General features: G+C 39.3%; 1 protein-coding gene across 1 annotated transcript; it reads left to right on the top strand.

Moving 5' to 3' along the window:
- Window positions 1-123: 123 nt before the first annotated feature.
- Window positions 124-18,577, top strand: LOC143296331 (centrosomal protein CCDC61-like). Its single transcript, XM_076608200.1, has 15 exons — window positions 124-603; window positions 3,032-3,114; window positions 3,758-3,930; window positions 4,483-4,588; window positions 5,547-5,593; window positions 6,441-6,657; window positions 7,295-7,676; window positions 8,204-8,282; window positions 9,787-9,872; window positions 10,527-10,559; window positions 12,225-12,288; window positions 13,362-13,404; window positions 15,909-15,955; window positions 17,219-17,298; window positions 18,457-18,577. Exons 1-15 carry the CDS (start codon window positions 450-452, stop codon window positions 18,552-18,554), a joined length of 1,692 nt encoding a protein of 563 aa, XP_076464315.1. The 5' UTR covers window positions 124-449; the 3' UTR covers window positions 18,555-18,577.
- The last annotated feature ends 3,138 nt before the right edge of the window (window positions 18,578-21,715 follow it).

Genomic DNA, 21,715 nt, shown 5'->3' with positions numbered 1-21,715 from the left:
ATGTGTGATGTTAAAAGTGCTGCACGGTTGCTATTGACAACAAAACAAGCCCCAACACGTGCAGCATTGTTGACACCGGATACACCTTAATGCTCATGCGCAAAATGGCCGGCAGCGGTGACTTCAAACCACAGGATTAGGAACATCACAGTTCTTGTTTCGGAAGTGGAATACGTTTGAAACGCTGCTGATTGTTTAACAATTGAGCCTTGGTATTAACTGACGCTTGGCAGTTCGATATGTATCGATGGTTGTTAACTGACTGCAGTGGGCAGTTTATAAATGCTTAACTGTTACTCTTCCGACAGTCTGTGAGTGTGTGTGTGTGTCAAGTTGAGACCCGTCCCGAAATTGGGAAACTGATTGTTTATCTTTCCAGTTAAAAGGTGTTCACTGTGTTGACAGTATTGTGATTTATCTGTCCCCGAAAGATTGATCTCAGTCAAAAAATGGAGACTACGGATCAGTGTATTAGTGCACCGTACAAGTTTCGGGGATCCGATTTTTATCTGACGATGGAGTGCAAGGGAGGCAATTCATTGATGGTGGAGGCTGAAGACAGATTGACAGCAGACCAGTGGAGAGCAACCTTTGATGCATCGTGTAAGTACACGTCTCCACAAACGCCCTTCTAAGAAGAAGACGATATTGAGATACTTTCGTCATTTAATGTGATTTTAAAACAATGGCATGTCGCATCACAGGTTGTGTCCCATAATGAGTAGCGTGACACATTCCAGCGGTTCTTTCACTTTGGCTGCCTTCCTCAGTCCCTTGTCATCTCTTCCACTTTCACACACCCCCCCCTCCCCCCACCAAACACACACACACACATAACACACACAGACACACACACACCCTACACACACACACACACACACACACACACACACACACACACACACATGGGGATGATTCACTGTAACTACAGTACAGGGGATGAAACTTGAGTCATAAAAGACTCATATCAGGCGTAACAACTAGCTTTCTCCCACAGGGAGAATTCAAATGCCCCAACCCCTATGGAGACTGTTTCGATGTATATGTGACCGTGTGTGTGTGTGTGTGTGTCCTTATTGTGTACTATATCTTAATCCGTCCCACCCCCCGGCCCCTGCTCACTTTACAATACATTTCATACACACCCACTCCCACCTATCCCCCATTTGGGAATCAAGACTTTGTAACTAATGTGTTCGTATGTTAAACTTTTGTGTTTTACTGTATTTATATCAGACTATAGTGTAATAACAAATTCACAACCCTTCCCTCGCTCCTCCACCCCTCTCCCCCAGCCCCTACCCAACCATGGACTGTGTGAGTGATCTTAATTCTATGATGGAATGACTGTTAGTGTTATTGTTATTAAAATTACTACCTACTGAATTTAGTTTTAACTACTTCTTTTTTTCTTCTTCTTTTTTTTTTTTTTTTTTTTTTTTTTTTGTGATGGGCCAGAAGTCAAATTTCTGTTCAGTGTGTGTTTTAGACAACAAACTGTAAATGATTGATTGATTTACTAGAATAGGGAAGGGAAAAAAATGCATCTTTACTCTGGCAAATTTCACGTTCACCCAGTGATTCCCATTGTCTGTCTATGAACTTCATCTCAGTCTTTTCCCTTTCAGTCAGTTGATGAACATTTCAACTTTACTCTTTATTTTCTTCTTCAATTTCTTTTTCTTTCTTTTTTTCTTTTTGATGATATTTTTTGGTTGGTCACTTTGGTGGAAATGATTTCAACCTGAACCATGGGCCATGATGGATTTGACATCCAGTGCACCAGACATTGCAGGATATGTGTTTTTTTTCTTTACCATGACTGGTGGTGCAGCCTGCAGGTCAGTGGATCAGTGAATGTAATGCTGGCCATTATATATATAAAACAAGAGAGGCAAGGCCTTCAAGACTCACTTGTGATACACTTCAAAAAAAAAAAAAAAATCCAAGCTTTTTATGTATTGAGTATAATTTCAAAATGTAATGTTTAAGATGAGAAAGATCAGTTTAAAGCAAATTAACTCCCCTAGCATTAATTACAGAGTAATTTCCCTTTTTTACCCCACTACACCTAAACGTTTGCAAAATAAATAAAACTTCCATGCTTAGCAAAAGAAGTTCCTGTTTGAACAGAAAATGATAATAATGACTGCTCTTGTTGTTGGGTCAGAATATCAGATCAAAGTGCCAAGTTTAGAGAATACAAAAAATATAAATATGACAGTAAATGCAGTTTGCATATAATTAGGCTTTTTTTTTTCTTTTTCTTTTTTTGTGCCCATCCCAGAGGTACAATATTGTTTTAAACAAGATGACTGGAAAGAACTGAATTTTTCCTATTTTTATGCCTAATTTGGTGTCAACTGACAAAGTATTTGCAGAGAAAATGTCAATGTTAAAGTTTACCACGGACACACACACACACACACACACACACACACACACACAGACAACCGAACACCGGGTTAAAACATAGACTCACTTTGTTTACGCAAGTGAGTCAATTGTATTACAGTCAGCAACACCTGGGTTGTGCTGGTAGCTGGTCAATGTTGCTTTTGTTATGCATGCCCCTATTTATATACATGATAGTCAGTCGTGTCGACTATGACCATCAGAACAGCAGAGGAGGCAGCTGCTGTTCTGACTATTTGGGCTAGAATTTGATTATAGTGGAGAGTGTCTTGCCCAAGTTACATCCACACTCTCTCGGCCAAGAGGGTTTTAGGACAGTCGGCGTTGGGATGGTTCCCAAAGGCCAACTAGCCCACAAGGCTGCAGCACTAAGAACCAGTGCAATTTTGCCTCCTAGTTTGAGAGTCGTAGTCCTTCACAAAAGACTAAGCTGTAAATGATTTCCCATTGACTGGAGAAACCATTGATAATACAGCTTTCACTCTGCTGTTGTCCCAAATGTAAAACTTATGTCAGTCTGCCCCTATTAGAGTATTATAAGCAGATATTACAATTCATGCATTGTATGAGTCTTAAACGTGTCTGAATTGACAGCAGTTGTTTTGCTTGTGATCAGATATTGAAGACCTGACCCACAAAACTGGCAACTTCAAACAGTTTAACGTCTTTGTCAGCATGCTGGAATCGGCTATCAGTCAGGTGGGTATACTTTCATAAATTGACGTCAGGATCCCTCAGATTATACAGACATTAGTAATAGTATAGTGCCAATGTGCATTATTTATAAATTTTGCACCAATATTATTATTGCCCTCAGTCAGTCAGTGTCAATATGTTTTCCAGTGTTCAGCTTTCCAACTTCCTGTCATGTCTCTGTCCCCAGTGCTAATTAACATTTGTAGTAAGCGCTATTAAACCGTAACTTCTTAACACTATCTAAAAAGAAAAAAAAATCACTTAACCTCATATAAGAAAATAAGTCAGTAAATATACCCAAGATGGAATATGCAACACCCTCTTCTGCCAATATTCCCCTCCCATCCTCATTGAGTCATATATGTATATGAGGCATATATAATATATATGTTTGAGTTGTTGTTTTTTCTTTCTTTTTTTTTCTTTTTACTTTATATTATAATTGTGGGTTCAACTGAAAATCATGATGAAGAACTAAATATTCAAAATCAATGCTTGCCCACTACTTTAGGCTAAGAAGAGTAATGTTTCCATTCATTTTTGCTCTCATCTACAATCACTAGTATGTGTGACGGGACATTAAATAAACAAAATTCCTCCTGTTACTTGGAACTTTGAAATCTAACATTCCTTCTTTCACTTTCAGAGCAGCAGCAGCGTGGCTCTTGACCTTCTGACCTACACAGATCTGGAAGCACTTCGGCAGAAGAAGAATCGGGGGTCAGAAATAAAGTCCAGTATACCTGCTTCTAGATCAGGGTCCACCACCCTGATGTCCAAACGATACCTCATTGTCACCTACAGTGTGGAATTTGACAGGTGAACTTTTGGCTTCACATAATTATGAATAATGGTAATTTAAGCATTTGAAATCATTATGAAATTTGTTTGATTTGGTGTTGCATTTTTGCTTTTGTTCTATAAATTTCTTCAGTTCAGTAGACTCATTCTGTAAATATCTGTGTGTGTGTGTGTGTGTGTGTGTGTTTATACATGTGTGTGTGTGTACATGTGTGTGTGTGTGTGTGTTTGCGTGTGTGTGTGTGTGTGTGTGTGTACTCCTGGTGTTAGAATGTGAAGTTGTGGCCTAGCGGTAACACGTTCACCTAAGAAGCAAGGGAATTGGAGTACACAGGTTCGAGTGCCAAATTCAGCCGTACTTTCTCCCCCTCTGCTAGATCTTGAGTGGTGGTGTGGATGCTAGTCATTTGGAAGATATTGTTTATACTGATGTCCTGTATGTACCATGTACTCAGCACATGTGCCCACAGCAACAACAAAAGGTAAAAAAAAAGAACAGAAAAAAAAGAATGACAGAAAATACTTATTGCTGCTGTAATGTTATGGAAAAAAAAATGTTGTTAATGACAGGATTCACTATCCCCTGCCTTTACCCTACGTGGGGAAACCAGACCCTAGAGCTCTTCAAGACACGATCCGACAACTGCGCTCAGAAAACCGGAAACTGAGGCAATCGGTGTGTGTTTTTTTGTTTTGTTTTTTTCTCAACTTTATGTTTTTTGTTTTTTCTCAGTGGTTTGTTGCTTAGTTAAAACTGTAAGTTGCTAACAATATGGTCGGTGCTTGCTCATCTCAATTCTAAGAACACATTTCGTGTAGTTTTACTTTCATTTTGAACTTTCTGATGAAGCAGCACTGATGCCATGTTCTTGTGAACTGTCTGGCACAAAGTGTGGATGGGAAAGTTTAACTGAGTTTACCTGCAATGTTTACATTCTGATCAGTTTTCCTTTTGTCTTATTACTGAAAGGAACACAGTTTTAGACTGAAAAAAAAGAGGTTTTTTTCCAATAAAAAGTTTTTCAAATCCAGTTTTGATGATGTCATCCACAATGTTTACAAATATAATTGAAATTTGAATGTGTAATGGTAACATGTCATTGCTAGGAACACACACACACACACTCTCTCTCTCTCTCTCTCTCTCTCTCTCTCTCTCTCTCTCTCTCTCTCTCTCTCTCTCTCTCTCTCTCTCTCTCTCTCTCTCTCTCACACACACACACACACACACACACACACACACACACACACATGTATGCACGATGAATATACTTGCCAAAGTCAGTTTTCTATGCTTTTAGAAGAATTTAACTCTCTCCATACGAACGGCGAAAGAGACGACATTAACAGCGTTTCACCCCAATTACCATCATCAAAATATTGCAAAGCAGAAGGCTCTTATACTGAAGAGGTGAATGTTGACAACGAATACCACAATTCTGACGACGGAAGCTAAAAGGTTGGGTCATTCAGACACCTACTGGACTTCCGAGGGGTCTGTGTAGAGGAGAAGAGAGGACTGGCCGTACTGAGTGAGTTAAGTTGTTCTGCGGTCCTGAGGAGTGTTGGGTGGGGGAGGGACGTGTGTAGGGAAGCAAACTTACGACTGTATTGTGTCATGTCTTTTTAAACAGGGTCACACGGACTACAGATCAAGAGATTTTGAGAAGCTACAGAAAGAGTGAGTGCAAATTTTGTTAATTGTTTCCCCAAGTATAAGGTATGAGGGTGTCAGAAATCAGGAAATTTGTGAGAAGGGGTTGAAGTAGGATTGAAATCACAGTCATAATGTGCATCATGCTCATAGCACAGGCTGGTGGTCAAGAGTGTTGACTTGACATTGAGACTTGACAATGAAGTGGTTAAAACTTTATGATTTAGTCAATCTGTTAACATGCCATTATCAGTCATGTTTTGTTTTTTTATCAGCCTATAAGCATTCATTCATTTTCTTTTTAACCTTTTCATTCTTAGATAACTGTTTCAAAATGTACTATTAAATCTAGTAGTTGTTGGTTTTTTGGGGTTGTTTTTTTTTTAGTGTGTGTGTGTCAGAAACTTTTAATACTTGTTCCAGAAGTTGTCTGCTAATTTGCTATCCCTCCTTACTCCAAAAAGGTGCAAAAGGAATTAAATTGTGGGTGTGTGCGGGCACGTGTGTATTTGTGTGTATGAGCGTGTGTGTGTGTGTGTGTGTTTGCATGCATAAATGTGTTTATTCAACTTGAATTCAAGAGAGTGTGAAAGAGGATGAATTAGAATTGTGTGTATGTGTGTGTGTGAGAGTTATCTGACTTATTTTGATAAAGTGATAACTTTCTGCAGAATCAGGAATTCACTTTTTGTCATTTGGGAAGGCAGACATAGGGAAGAGGGAGGGTGGGGGGTTCGGGGGGGGGGGGGGTGGCGTTGTTGCTGAGAAATACATTTAGTAGTCATGTCTCTAAACAAACAAAAAAGCATAAAGCATCGTCTTCCACTCCCCTCCCCTCCCGTCAACCAACTATCCTTCAACCTGTCTTTAACAGCTACAAACGGCTGCTCAAAGAGAAGGACGACATAGAAGAGGAGTACCTGCAGTTCCGAAGGGAGATGAAGAACACGGCGTCCGGCAGCACGGCCAAGGAGATCCGCACGCTGAAGGCAGTCGTTCGCAACATGGAGCAGGAGCTGTTGAGAGAGAAGACGGAGCACCAGCGGGCCTCCAGCAAGCGGAGCCATGAGTACAGGGAACTGCTGGAAGAGGTGGGTTGTTATATTTGCTGTTGTCTTTTTCAAGAAAGTCAAGATAATAAAGTATTCTGTATCCTGATTGTTTGGGGTTTTTTTGTGGTTGTTTTTTGTTGTTGACACGTCATGTGTGTGTGTGTAAACAAAGTGAGTCTCTGTAATCAGCTGTTCTCGGTTGTGTGTGTGTGTGTGTGTGTGTGTAAGATTAGAGGAGTCAGAAACTGAACACCTTTTGTTCCCTGTGTCTGTGCCAGGTGGAAGATTACAGGAGTCAGAAGCTGAACACCTTTTGTTCCTGAGTCTGTGTCTGTGTCTGTAAGATTACAGGAGTCAGAAGCTGAACACCTTTTGTTCCCTGTGTCTATGCCAGGTGGAAGATTACAGGAGTCAGAAGCTGAACACCTTTTTTTTCCTGTGTCTGTGCCAGGTGGAAGATTACAGGAGTCAGAAGCTGAACACCTTTTTTTTCCTGTGTCTGTGTCTGTAAGATTACAGGAGTCAGAAACTGAACACCTTTTGTTCCTGTGTCTGTGTCTGTGTCTGTAAGATTACAGGAGTCAGAAGCTGAACACCTTTTGTTCCTGTGTCTGTGTCTGTGTCTGTAAGATTACAGGAGTCAGAAACTGAACACCTTTGTTCCTGTTTCTGACAGGTGGAGGAACTCCGGGCTTCAGAGAGAAAACTCAACGTGCGTGTGAAGAATCTGACGAACGAACTTGCTCTGTACAAGAGGGGCAGGCAACCCTCGAGGACCTCGTCAAGGGATCGACTTCCCTCCCTCGACAGGTCCAACACGCACCGTAGCAGCTCCGGCAGCCGACAGAGGTCTTTCTCCAGGGAGAGGTCAGCGGCTTACTCCAGACAGCTGCGGGAGCGATCCCTGTCGCAGGACCGTCTCTACGCTCAGAAACGCAGAGACCGATCGTCTTCTAGGGATCGACCGTCGTCAGCGCCCAACCGAAGCAGACGGTCAGACTCTCCATCGTCTCTGCGTGGCAGCTTCCACAGCCTTCCCAGATCACCTTCTCCGGCAGGTAATCGCTGTCGGTGTTTTTTACGAGGTTGCGCTGATTTTGGAGAATTTATGTTGTATCGGGTCGTGTTGTGTTTTGTAGTGTTGTGTTAACATTGTTTTCTTGTCTCAGCGGATTTGTCTTTGTGAAGTTTGGGATGATCCCCCATAGAGAGTGTATGTGTGTCGTTACAGTGTTGCTTCCTGTTTTTTTCTGACTGCATTGTTCCACAGAATTTTGCCTGGGCCAACTCTCTTTCTGCCGTGAGTTCTTTTACATGCGCATGCTGCCCGCTGGACCTCAGTTTATCGTCCCATCTGTGTTTTGAGTTGATGAATGTGTCCATATATAAATCGTTGTGTGAGGAGTAACTCTGTTCCTTGTTTTGACACCAAAGAACATGCGAACTCATGCACACGTTCACACATACACGCACACACACACACACACACATACACTTGTCATCTTGCACATCATTTTGCATGCTTCTGTTTTTCATCATTATGCATGACTGAAATTTTGATTCTGTCTTAATGTCTGGTTGACAGGTGGACGGAATAGACGGTTCGATCCTACGGGTTACATCAAGGAGCAGGACAGAAAAAGGAAAGAGGCAGCATTGAAAAAGTAAGTGTGAGGGTTGTATTTTGAGTTATTTTGAAATTTTGTATTTAGAGATAGTGTTTGTATTTATATGTGTTCATATATGCACTTATTTCTGCTCTTGTTTTAATTTGTTATTGTTATTATTTTCCGCTCAAGGCTTGACTAAGTATGTTGGAGTTACGCTGCTGGTCAGGCATCTGCTTAGCTTAGATGATGTGACATATGTATGGATTTGTCTGAATGCATTAATGCCTCCTTGAGTAACTGAAGTGAACTGTTTTTTTGTTTGTATTTTAATTAGTATCTTTTTATATGATATATAAAGAAAAAAACGATATATTTTTCTCAAGGCCTGACTAAGCGCGTTGGGTTACGCTGCTGGTCAGGCTTCTGCTCGGCAGATGTGGCGTAGCGTATATGGATTTGACTGAATGCAGTGATGCCTCCTTGAGCTACTGATACTGATACATATGATATATTAATGAATGAGTAATGTATTTATACAGCACCGAATGTTGTGCAGAGACAAACCAAATTGCTTTCACTCACAACCTCAGCACGCATATTTAACCCTTTGAGCCCTGAGTTCCTGAGCAATTTTAACCCTTCTGCCTGAGCTCCTGAGCCAAAATTTGCAAATAATTCGTATTAAACCCTTTGAGCCCTGACCACCGCTTTACCGGTGGCAGAGAAAAATGACATAATGCCCAGCCACCGGTTGAGCGGTGCATAAACACTTGAAGCGTGCAGTCTCAACCTGGCCCGTCAGGGCAGAAATCTGGGACAAAACGTGCGGGAAAACAACTGTACACAACGCAGCAAGTAATTGATATGCTTGATGATTTATCGGAAGTAGAGTATGACAATGATTACTCTGATAGTGAGGTGGAATTCGAATCCGATGATTTTGCTACAGATAGTGATGTTGAAAATGAATCTGAGCATGCAGAATCAGTTGATCAAAGGAGGCGTGTCAGGTTGAGACTCTGCACGCTTCATGGTAGAAATCGATCTTTTTTATCCAAAGCACATGCACAAAACACTGTGAGGGGGCGCGGCAATGTTGGTACTGCGTTCGCTGGCGTCAGAATATTACAGTTTTTCTGATTGGCTCTTCAATATAAGTCAACCAATAGCAAAACACGACACAAGTGTTTACGCACCGCTCAACCGGTGGCCAGGCATTATGCCACCCCTCCCCACCACCAGTAATGTGGTGGTCAGGGCTCGAAGGGTTAACACTGAAGAGATGAAAGGCAAAAACTTAGAATACATGTAGATAGAAGGCTACAGAAACTATGGACAGAAAGGAGCAGAGACAGAAAGAGGGTGTGTTGTTTGAGATGTGCATAATTGTTTGCATTGTTTTTGTTGCCTTTTCATGTACAGTGCTGCTGCTTTTGTGTGCGTGTGTGTGAGTTGACTGTATGAGTCAGGTGATGATTATAGAATATCACTTTATTGGCTGTGTCCGTAATGATTTCTTCCTCTTTTTTTTTTTTTTTTTTTTTTTGTCTTTCCCCAGAAAACGCAGAGAACGATCCAATGTATCTGGCGTGTCCAGTGGCTCTCGACCCTCTCCCAGCAATTTTAATTCTAGTAGACATTCAGGTAATCATTGGTCCATTCAGGTAATTATTGTCATGTTCAGGTAATTGATTATTATATTCATGTAATTGTTATCACATTCAGGTAAATCATTGCTTTATTTAGGTAAATACTGTTACATTCTGGTATTTGCTTTTTACATTCAGGTAATTGTTTTTACAGTCAGGTAATTATTGGTCCATTCAGGTACTTCGCATTCAGGTAATTATTGTATTCAGGTAATTGTTATCACATTCATTTAAATTAATGCTTTATTTAGGTAGTTATTGCTACATTCTGGTATTTGTTTTTTTACATTCAGGTAATCGTTTTTACTTTCAGGTAATTATTCTCATGTTCAGGTGATTATTGTTTGTGTCCCTTGTAGTGCCATCCCCCCCCCCCCCCCCCCCCTCTTTGTTATTTTTTCTGGACTCAACCATTTTGAATACATGTGTGTGTGCGCGCGCACAAGTGTGTTTGTGTTTGCATATGTGCATGTGTGTGATTTGTTCTTTTTTTGTTTTGTTTGTGGTTGTTGTTTTTTGTTTTTTTTTCCTAAACTTATTGTTTGTGTTTACACCTGTGCTTGTATGTGACTTTTTTTGTTGTTGTTAATTTGGTAAAATGAATTTGCTAAACATTGCTGAATTTTTATGTCTCCTCCTTTATCTTCAGCATACCTCAGACACCGGTCCAGAACATCATCCTGTAAGTATTTGCTGTTTGTGACAAATTTTATTAGCTTTTTTGTACTCTTTGTACTTTTTTTTTGTATTTCAATTTTGACTTTCAGCCCTTTAATCTTTAAGCACATTCAACTGGGAAAATGATGATTTTAAGTGGTGTTTTGTGGAGTTTTTCCTATCTCACAGGACAACAAATGTGCAGTCCTGCTTGTGCCTGAACCCAGTTTATGTATATAAATATGCATGCAGGAAATTGATCAGATGCATAGATTGAAAACCTTTTAATCTGCATCAGCATTCAGTGGGTTATTAAAACAGAATACTGACGAGCGCAATAGCTGAGTGGTTAAAGCGTTGGACTTTCAATCTGAGGGTACCGGGTTCGAATCTCGGTGACGGCGCCTGGTGGATAAAGGGTGGAGATTTTTCCATTCTCCCAGGTCAACATATGTGCAGACCTGCTTGTGCCTGAACTCCCTTCGTGTGTATACACAAGCAGAAGATAAAATACGGACGTTAAAGATCCTGTAATCCATGTCAGTGTTCGGTGGGTTATGGAAACAAGAACATACCCGGCATGCACACCCCCTTCCCACCCACCCAAAAATCAGAGTATGGCTGCCTACATGGCAGGGGTAAAAACGGTCATACACGTAAAAGCCCACTCATGTACATATGAGTGAATGTGGGATTGCAGCACACGAACAAAGAAGAAGGGAAAGAAACAGAACACACCCAGCATTCACACACAAGGAGTATGGTTGCCAGCATGTCGGGGTAAAAATGGTCATGCAACCTCACGTTGACGGTTCCCTGCAGATTGCGTACGCTCAGACTGTGACAGACGAACCCGGGTGTTGCCGTGTGTGGGTGACTCGGAATGAGCAGTGTGGGAGTGATGCCACTGAAACAGTGTACATACTTGGGCAGCAAAAAAGAATGATAAAAAGGTCATGCACGTAAAAGGCCACTTATACATGTACAAGAGCGACTGCAGGAGTTGCAGCCCCACACTGGCAGAAGGAGGAAATCAAGAGTCCTTGACTTTCTGGAGACACATCTTTGGGTGTTGTTCAGATTCGATGACAAGTGCTGTAGTTATATTTGTTTCTCCACTTTACTACCCTCCACTGAAATCTTCATGTAGTGTGTGTGTGTGTGTGTGCATGAGTGTATGTGTGTGTGTGTGCATGAGTGTGTGTGTGTGTGTGTGTGTGTGCATGAGTGTGTGTGTGTGTGCGAGTGTGTGTGTGTGCATGTGTAGGGCATTTTTTTTGTGTGTGTGTATGTCTGTGTGTGTGAGATTGTTCATATCTGCAGTTTAGTGTATTGGTGTATAGATACACATGTATGTATTGTTCTTTTCATGTGCAAAGGTATGTAATACATGATGCACAATTGCATATGTATTGTTTCATGGTATGTTTTATAGCCATTTACATGGGGAGTTTGCCATAGAAGTACTACCTCTTACGATGATTATTATTATCATTAAATAAGAAGCACACAGGGCAGCCTGGTCACACAGTCTTCGACTAGAATGGATTGTAATATGATTGATTAACAAAGTACCCTACCCCCATCATTTCTAATTACCTTGAAATTAAGAAATCCTGCGTTCCTTTCTGTTCTGCTCTCATGGTGATCTGTGGTGGGGGGGGTTTTTGTGTGTTTTTTCTGATGCCAGTTGGCAGCCAAGGGGACCTGAGTGATGGTGCAACATCTGATGGCTCCTACACCTCTAGGCTCCAGTGAGTGGGTTGAACATTGTCTCCTTTTTTTTTTCTTTTTTTTCAACATTTTTTTATTCAGACAAAGGTTTACAGATACAGAATTTATATGTTTTGTGCATTAGAAAGTATAGGGTAAGCATATAATTAAGTTCTAAGTACTGACAAATCTATAACAGCAAAACAATATATGTTCAATGTCAAAGTTCCAAGGTAGCATTGAAAAGCTTAATCTTGTATCAAACAGTTATAAAGTGCCCATTTTCCCACAAACTTGTTATATTACATAGTTATGTTAAAGGCATACTTGTCTACTTCACATGCCTGTTTGAGGTCTTTTTTGAACATTTGTAATGTTGGTTTTACTTTGTTGATTCTACATTGTATACGAAGAATTTAGCTATCAATAAGATATATGAGAAACATTCATCAGTTTTAATTTTGTTATGTCCAAAAAGCACCAGTGTGTCGTTCAGGTTAAGTCTATCACAATGTAAACACTTTTATTTTAAATATCTCACAAACTCCTTCCAGAAATGTTGTACATGGTTACATTCCCATAAATAAACATTGTCTCCTTTGTTCGGGGCATTTCTGGATGTAATCCCAAGGATTCTTTTTTTCTTTTTTTTCTTTTTTTTTTCTTTTTTTTTGTCAATGTGGGCGCTGAAAATTGCCTGCATCATCGACTTGAAGTTGTGTACCTTGTGTAATGGAGAGAGTTACCACTCTTTACTGTTTGTTAATCATATCGTCTCCTGGCCTCATTATTTGTATAATTGTCTGCATCATCAATCCTTTTTTTTCCCCCTCCATTGTATGTATTAAAAAAATGTTTTAGACATTTTTTTTTTTCATGATATGACAGGAAATATCTACTCTCATAGAAATTCTTTTGTCATTTGCTGTTAAGTTAATAATATCCCTGTAATGAAAGGTAATCATCCTTTTTTTTTTTTTTCTTCTTCTTCTTTTTTCCTCTCATATGATCGAAAGTCGTGTGCTTGAATGCAAGCATTGTTTAGCCTTTTAAATCTGTAAAATGATTGTAATCAAGTCTATTTTCCAACATGTCTTTGTTGTTTTCGTTGCAGAAACTACAATCGCAGTAGTAAAAGCAGAGAAAGCCCACAAGGGGTATGTAGTTTGTGACATCATCTACAACAGACTGTGTGTTCATAGCCTGCTTCTCTGTACGCTGTGTGATTGTGTTTGAATGTGTTGAAACCAAATGAGTTCATGTTGGTATTTTGGGAAGATTGTACCTGTTGCTAGAAAAAAGCTTCTTTTTTTTTCTGGCATTATCAGATCAGCATTACAATTGAGGATTGCCACATACTGTCCTGAAGAGCTTTGAATTCACAAGATGATAGCAGTATCAGCCTATGAGTAAATGGAAAAAAAAAAAAAAGTCGTCTCCCTGTGAAAATTAATAAACCAGTTGCTAAAAATGAGCTGGTTCTCTTTTCTTTCTTTTCTTTTTTTTTTTGCATTCAGATCATGTGTCTTGTTGCATAGGTGTGTGCATTTGAAATCTTGTTCTGTGCTCTGTGTGTGTGTGTGTGTGTGTGTGTGTGTGTGTGTGAATGTATGTATTCACTGCACGCTTTGTAGTTAGATGATAAGTAATATGACCTGTATGCACTCTTACTGCTATTGAAAATGGCCCAGAAATAATGTTCAGCTTCAGAAATCAGTCGCTGGCAACATATTTTCTCAAAAGATTGGTGACTGTGAAGAAACTTTGTAAACTCAAACAAGTGTTTATGACCTTGAAGGGAAAATGAAAGTGAGTGTTCGTTAATGAGCTTGAAGAGAAAATGTAAGTGAGAGTTCTTATTGTAAATTCTTCCATACTTTGATTTCTGTACTTTGATCCTCCATAAGTCTTGATTTTTTTACTCACCTGTGTAAACAAAGTGTCTATGTTTTAACCCGGTGTTCGGTTGTCTGTGTGTGTGTGTGTGTGTGTGTGTGTCCGTGTGGCTGTTTAACATTGACATTTTCTCTGCAAATACTTTGTCAGTTGACACCAAATTAGGCATAAAAATAGGAAAAATACAGTTCTTTCCAGTCATCTTGTTAAAACAATATTGCACCTCTGGGATGGGCACAAAAAAATAAAAAAAAGAAGCCTAATTATATGCAAACTGCATTTACTGTTATATTTATATTTTTTGTATTCTCTAAACTTGGCACTTTGATCTGATATTCTGAGCCAACAACAGAGCAGCTGTTATTATCATTTTTTGTTCAAACAGGAACTTCTTTTGCTAAGCATGGAAGTTTTATTTAGTTTGCAAACGTTTGGTGCAGATAGTAAAGAAGGGAAATTACTCTGTAATTAATGCAAGGGGACTTAATTTGCTTTAAACTGATCTTTCTCATCTTAAACATTACATTTTGAAATTATACTCAATACATAAAAAGCTTGGATTTTTTTTTTAAGTGTATCACAAGTGAGTCTTGAAGGCCTTGCCTCTCTTATTTACTTTTTACTCGGGTGACTGTTGTTAATCTGATTAGATGATTAATTCACTTTCTTAGCCAAGTTCTTCAATGCGTCTGAGCAACATAATTGTATCGCATCCTTGTGTTTGGTTTTTATGGTTAAGACGCTCAGCTGCCAATACAGAGAGTCCGTGAGGGTGTGGGTTCGAATCCCGCTCTCGCCTTTTCTCCTAAGTTTGACTGGAAAATCAAACTGAGCGTCTAGTCTTTCGGATGAGACGATAAACCGAGGTCCCGTGTGCAGCACGCACTTGGCGCACTGCTCAACAGATGTGGTGTAGCGTGTATGGATTTGTCCGAACGCAGTGACGCCTCCTTGAGAAAGTGAAAGTGAAAGTGGTTTTACTTTTAGTTCTGTTTAGTTTTGGTTTTCATATGACAAATGTCATTGGCAAGGTAAAGAAAATATACAGCACATAAAAAAAATATGATAGTCAGTCATGTCCGACTATGACCACAGAACAGCGGAGGAGGCAACTGTTGTTCCAACTATTTGGGCTAGAATTTGATTATAGTGGAGAGCGTCTTGCCCAAGTACATCCCCACTCTCTCGGCCAAGAGGGTTTTAGGACAGTCGGCGTTGGGATGGTTCCCAAAGGCCAACTAGCCCACAAGGCTGCAGCACTAAGAGCCAGAGCAATCTTGCTTCCTAGTTTAAGAGTCATAGTCCTTCAAGAAGAAGAAAGAAGAATCCAAGCATTCGAAACCAAGTGCTTGAGGAGACTACTACACATCTCCTACAAGGAGCACAAGACCAATGACTATGTGCGGAACCTGGTCAGCAACCTTGTTGGGCCCCAAGAACCACTGCTGGCGACTAGTTTGAGAGTCCTAGTCCTTCACAAAAGACTAAGCTGTAAATGGTTTCCCATTGACTGGAGAAACCATTGATAATACAGCTCTCACTTTGCTGTTGGCCCAAATGTAAACTTATGTCAGTCTGTAATATAAGCCGAGTGTTTGGCCTAATAATTTTTTTTTTTTCAATTGAAAAGAAGTAGCTGAATAAAATACAGTGGTGGTGTTTGTGAAGCTTGTGATGGGACCGTTTGCTCGACGTGGACAGATTCAACTTCAAGATAAAGAAATGAATAACAGCAGGTAAATAGATATCCTGTGTTTGTTTGCAGGCTGCTCAAGGGAACGGCAGGAAGACTGCAGTCTCTCGGAGTAAAGTATATCCTTTGGTTCAGTCCAGTTTGCCTGGTTAGTTGGTTTCATCTTGTTCTTTGACTGGAATCAGTACGTTTGTCACTATCAGCTTGGACTTTATTTATTTGCTTTTTAGAAGAAACAAACTTTTTTGTTTTATTCCCAGCTATTTTTTGTTTAATTATGTTTGTCTTTTTTTGAAAATCCATCCTGAATACACACACACTCACATACACACATACTCACACACACATACGCACATGCACATGCACATGAACACACACATACACAAACACACACATGCACACACACACACAAACACACATACACACACACACACACAAACACACCATCTGAGCCTGGGCCTTAACAGAGCATAAGAAGCATAAGTGAATTCATATAATAATGTGAATATCTATCACTCAGTGCTTGTACTATTGATGTCTTTGTAAGTACACACATAGAGCAAAGAAAAAAACAATAGAAAATTTTTAAAAAATATATTGATATTGGACAATTCTTCCCACATTTTCTGAGGGGTGGGGGTTCACATTTTTTCACTTGCTCGCCAGTCACACTGAGATGTTCTTTTGAATCATGATCTGTTTTGATTTATGTTTCTCTCAAGTGTTTTGTCTATGTTTGTATGTTTTTAACTCATTTGATTGATTTGTTTTTGGTTTTTTGTTGTTTTTCTTTACATTTAACAGATTAATTCTTTTGATTGTTCAAAGTTTGTAAAAAAAAAAAAAAAAAAAAATGCAGCATGAGCATGGTTGACAAGAACATGGAAATTTCGTGCACAATAAGATTTGTCTCTACGTTGCATGGTATTTGATAACGTGACACAAAATACTTTTTGATGAAAGTGCATCTTTTCAGTTTTGACTTTAACTCTTTCACCGCCAAGTTTCTGTGTAAAAAAAAACACTCCACAGCGCCAGAGAAAACATTTTGGAAACGATGCTCCCAGTTACAGGCTTTTGTTCAACTCAAAACAACACCATGGACTTGTTCACTTCAAACTAGGTCAGGGGGCAAAGGTTAGTTACTGTTTTATTGGCGAGAAACTGGCTGCAGCTGTCAAGCTTAGTTTGTGTGAAAAATGGTCTTATCAACGTGACCCCTTGATGTCGACTGAAGTTGCCAATGATGGTGCACTGTCTTGTCAACAAAGTCGCCTATGGTAGTGAAAGAGTTAAAAAAAAAATTTTTTTTTTTAAAACCAACTCGTCGCATTAACCTCTCACAGCATGTTAGCTTTGTTTCACACCTTAACGACTGCCACTCTGGCCAGCACCCCTGACTCTGAGTTTGGGCGGCAGCGATCAGTGGTAAACAAAGAAAATGAGGGACCGGGCAGCGGTGGTAAGTCTTTGTGTCTCGTTGAAAGGTTGGAGGGGGGGGGGGGGAGAATACCAACAGTTGTACAGTGAATGATTTTTCAGTACAGGTGATATTTGAATCCGAAAGGTATAGTTGGTAAAAAAAAAAAAAAAGAAAGAAAGAAAAAGAAAGGAAAAAAAGGATCAAAATAAAACAATAAGATGATAGAGCAATACTATTCTGACAGTATCCTTTGTCTGTTCTTTTGGATACCTTCAGCCTCATTGTTTTGAAAGCAAATATTGTGACATGTGAAACAAGAAAGGGGGCTGGGTGGGGACTGGTTTATTTGTTATCCCAGTGGTAAGGTTCAAACCCCTGCTCGCACGCATAACTGGTGTCCTTTGATGCGACCAGCGTTTTCAGCTTGTGGTCAGCTTCCGCAGTGAAAAGACAGATGCCCGTGTGACCAGTCAGTCACTGAGTACCTGGCTAACGGTGGTGTGTGCATGTGCATGTGCATGTGCATGTCTTTTTGGAGCATGCTTGCATAGGATTTTTTTGGTCTCAAGCCTTGTGATAGAACTTGCAGAACCTAACGCTCAAATGCAGACAAAGACAAGAACACCAAAAATGTGATCCAAATGTCACTGGAATGTGGACAAAGTGACTTATGAAATTGCACAACATGAACAGATGTTACAAAATGATTTGTGCAGCTTGTCTGATGATGCGATTTTCTGAAGTATTAAATTTTAAGAAACTTTTTTTTTTTAAATGACTGCTAGACAATGACTTTTTTTCAGGAAACTTTCACAAATGATATTTATTGTTTCATGCTAAGATGGATGGATCTTGATACTTAAGAAAGTAATGTAATTTATGTTTCTTGAAACTGACCTGTGTTATATTTCAAATGAATACAGCTTGTACTTGTCAGCGATTTCTCATTCTTTGTGTGAAAGGGTAAGAAATGCCAGTTATGGAAAAGCAGCATATTATTTATTACTTTATCAAACTATGTCTTTAGGCTTGCCAGTGATCTCTCATTGTATGTGTGATCCTGCAGAAAAAGAAAAAAGAGAAAAAAAAAAAAAGAAGTGAGAAATGCCAGAGAAAAAACTGCATGTTTAATTACTTTCCCAAACTAAATCTTCATTTTTTTTTGCATTCATCAATTTGTCATACTTTTTGTTTCAGATGAAACAGGTGAGCTTTATGATCGATCAGCAGAAATCAGTGAAATTGATGAACGCCTAAACCGTCTACAGCAGCTGATGAAAGCCACAATGCCGTAGAGAGAGAGAGAGCAAAATGACTACTTTACAGATTCCTCCCACTGCATCTGTGAGCTGGTTTTTAAAATGATTCACATTCCAAAGGTACGCATCAGAACTGCTGCAGTGAAAAGGTTAAAGTTAACTCATTTAGCCACAACCATTTTGGGTGACAAGCTTGACTATTCACTGCACTGTGAATTGTTTTAGAAATGTTTCAGTAAACAATAGCAGTACATATTCTGTATAGATATAAAAAATTAAAAAAAAATTAAAACAACAACAAATCTGTTAGAATTAAATTTTCAAAGTCAGCTTCATTGTGAGTGTTGGCGCAGATTCTGTTCAGCAAATGGGCCACATAACAGGTGTGGGACCCAGTATAAAAAGAATTTACAAAGAAGCTCACTGGAGATGAGAATGGTGGAAACTGGGATCCGACGCCAAACATTTTTATTATTCAGACTGTTTTGGATAGATGGTGGAAAGCTTTCACTTCAGAGTTAGCTGACCTGAGAACAGCATAGTCTAGATTTGGTGGGATAACAAAAAACAACAGCAACAACAAAAAAAAAAGAATGCAGTCTCATCATCTGACATGAAAATTTCATGGTTACACAGGACGATGAACATTGCTATTCCTTCCAGCACCACTTTTCATACAAAAGCACATTGTTGGGGCAAACCTACAACACCGCAAACTTGCAGGACTTGGGTTTATTTAAAAGCAAGAAATGGTTAAAAGGAAAACTGTTTGAGAGCTTTTAATCAAAAGGTTTGTTGTGGGTAAAGTGACATGAAATCAACCAGCTTTTCTAATTCCAGATCCACGGTCTTATTTGATCAGCATAAAGCCTGAAATAAAAAGACTGTGTGAACATGTTTGTGGTTCATCTGTGAAATGGCATGGTTGCCAGACCTTCAAACTGTTTGGCACAAGTCTGCAAGCTTACCAGTTCTTTTATTACCTTTTGCACTTTCCATTTCAAATCATAACAATGTTTGTGAGTTCTTAGATGGAAACAGATACTGTAAGCTTGATATTGCAGACATTGATTGCATTTGGAGACTTTCACTGTCAGCATAGCTTTTTGGCACACAGCTATTGTGTTGATATACGCAACAAGAAGACTTCATAATTGTATGAGTTGTGTAAGCACGTGTGTCTTATTAATATGCATGAGTAATTCTGAGAGAAAAGTCATTGTCACATGTAAGAGAAAATACAGTCACCTCTTGTACAGGTTTTTTTTTTTTCTCCAGAGTGAAGTGTGTTGTCCCATTAATGTACAAACTTCTACTATGTCTATGTTTTGTGGGTTACCTGTAAAATATATGGTGATGTTTTAATTCATAGTCAGTGTTCACTCACATTGTGAACTCTTATAATCATTTTGTATAATTTCCATTCATTGTATTGTGACTTGAGAGAGAAGTCAAGAAGCAGGGACGTAGTTTTTGTTTTACCCTGGATATGTATGGAAAGAATCGACTTTTATTTTTAAAGGATTTCTATGTATGTGTGTGTGTGTTGTGTGTGTGTGTGTGTGTGAACATGTGTGTGTGCTTGCGTGAATGTGTGTCGGCACATACCTAAGTATGTGAGTCAAGGTATCAGTGGGTATACATAATAGACTGAGGAAAGGGAGAGATAACTGTGTGCGCTTGTGTACATAAAAGAGACCAGATTTTATTTGGATTGAAAAATCTGTATGTGAATAATTATTATATAATGTACAAGTTAATTTATGTGTTAAAGGGTTTTGACTGCATGCGTTTGTGTGCAAATGTGCATGTATGTATGCCTCTGTGTGTGTGTGTGTGTGTGTGTGAGAGAGAGAGAGAGAGAGAGAGAGAGGGGGGGATAGATGATTTATTTAAATAGGCCATACATAGCCCCTTCTTTAGGGGTGAAATATGTGACTGAAAGATTTCCGAACCGTAAGGACAGATCTGCAGTAACATCTTGTAATTGTTTTTATGCTATGTATGTCATGTTTGTTGTACCAGTAATGGGCATCACAATAATGGATTTCTCCAACTTTTACATTGCATGTTTGTTTTTCAAACATCAGATTCATTTCAATGTTACACCCGTTAACAGATTTACACACGTTATCATCATTTGTTGAACATATTTGTTTCCTGTACCTGTTCATCACAAAGTGATAGATTGATGTGGCAAAATGATCATCTCCAATAAAAGTGTATTCATATCACTATGATGATGATTTGAGAAACATTGTCAAACAATAAAATATGTACTTTTTTTTTTATTGCATATTTTTCTCTCTCATTATTTGTTGAAGTTTTGACAGGCTTGAATCCTAACTGGAAAGGATACTTGTATCTTGCTGTGTTGTGTGTACGAACATCACTGCTGTCTAACCTTAAACCACCTTGTCTTCAAGGATACTGCATTGAAGAAAAATAAGAGTTGTACCATTCATTCTCAAGAGACGTTTCTCCATAATAGCTGGTGTTGTGTGATTAAAGTGATGCAATAACATGAATGATAAGAAACATTCAGTGAGAAGTGTAGAATTCATGTTACACTTCTTTTCATGCACTGGATGAAAAAAAAGAAAGAAAAGAAAATGGCAGATGTATTGAGTTGTTTTTTTTTCAAAGTGCAAAAAAAAAAGCAAGCATGTGTGCATGCATACACTCACACACATCAAAAGGTGAGCAAAGTGATGTAACTGTGATTAGATGAAACTACATATTACTTTCCAAGTGACTTGTGGTATCATTATGTATTCCCTACAAAATTTTAGATAATAACTTTGGTTAAATAAGAATAAATTCAGCAGTAATGAATACATAAACTATCCAAATATACAAGACAAAGGCACATGGTGTGTGTCCATCGAGATCAATGATGACCATCGTTGTCATCCAGCTGGGGGATGGGGGGAGGGTGGTGGTGGGGTGGGGGAGGAGGATGCTCATGAATCTATCTGTGAATGCGCAGATGGCTGAATAGTCCAATCTGCGCACGAAATGTTCGCTGACAGTTGGGGCAGACAAAGACAGGCATACCATTTGGATGACTGATGACTTGCGCGATGAGTTTGTTTAAAGTGAAGAGGAGTTGCGCAACGTCAACCTCACTCTCTTGTCCGGGTCCACCAATTTCCAGTGGCAAGACTAAGTCGAGACGACTGGAGGATGAGCACGGA

Source organism: Babylonia areolata, chromosome 21 (assembly GCF_041734735.1).
Source record: "Babylonia areolata isolate BAREFJ2019XMU chromosome 21, ASM4173473v1, whole genome shotgun sequence".
In the NCBI taxonomy this organism is placed as follows: domain Eukaryota; kingdom Metazoa; phylum Mollusca; class Gastropoda; order Neogastropoda; family Buccinidae; genus Babylonia; species Babylonia areolata.
The sequence above is the reverse complement of the archived record's forward strand: the minus strand, read 5'-3'. Positions and strand labels throughout refer to the sequence as shown.

Coding starts and splice junctions, on each gene's coding strand:
- LOC143296331 (XM_076608200.1), top strand. CDS start 450: ATGGAGACTACGGATCAGTGTATTAGTGCACCGTACAAGTTTCGGGGA. Junction 4,589..5,546: donor ACCGGAAACTGAGGCAATCG/GTGTGTGTTTTT, acceptor CTTTTTAAACAG/GGTCACACGGACTACAGATC. Junction 6,658..7,294: donor ACAGGGAACTGCTGGAAGAG/GTGGGTTGTTAT, acceptor TGTTTCTGACAG/GTGGAGGAACTCCGGGCTTC.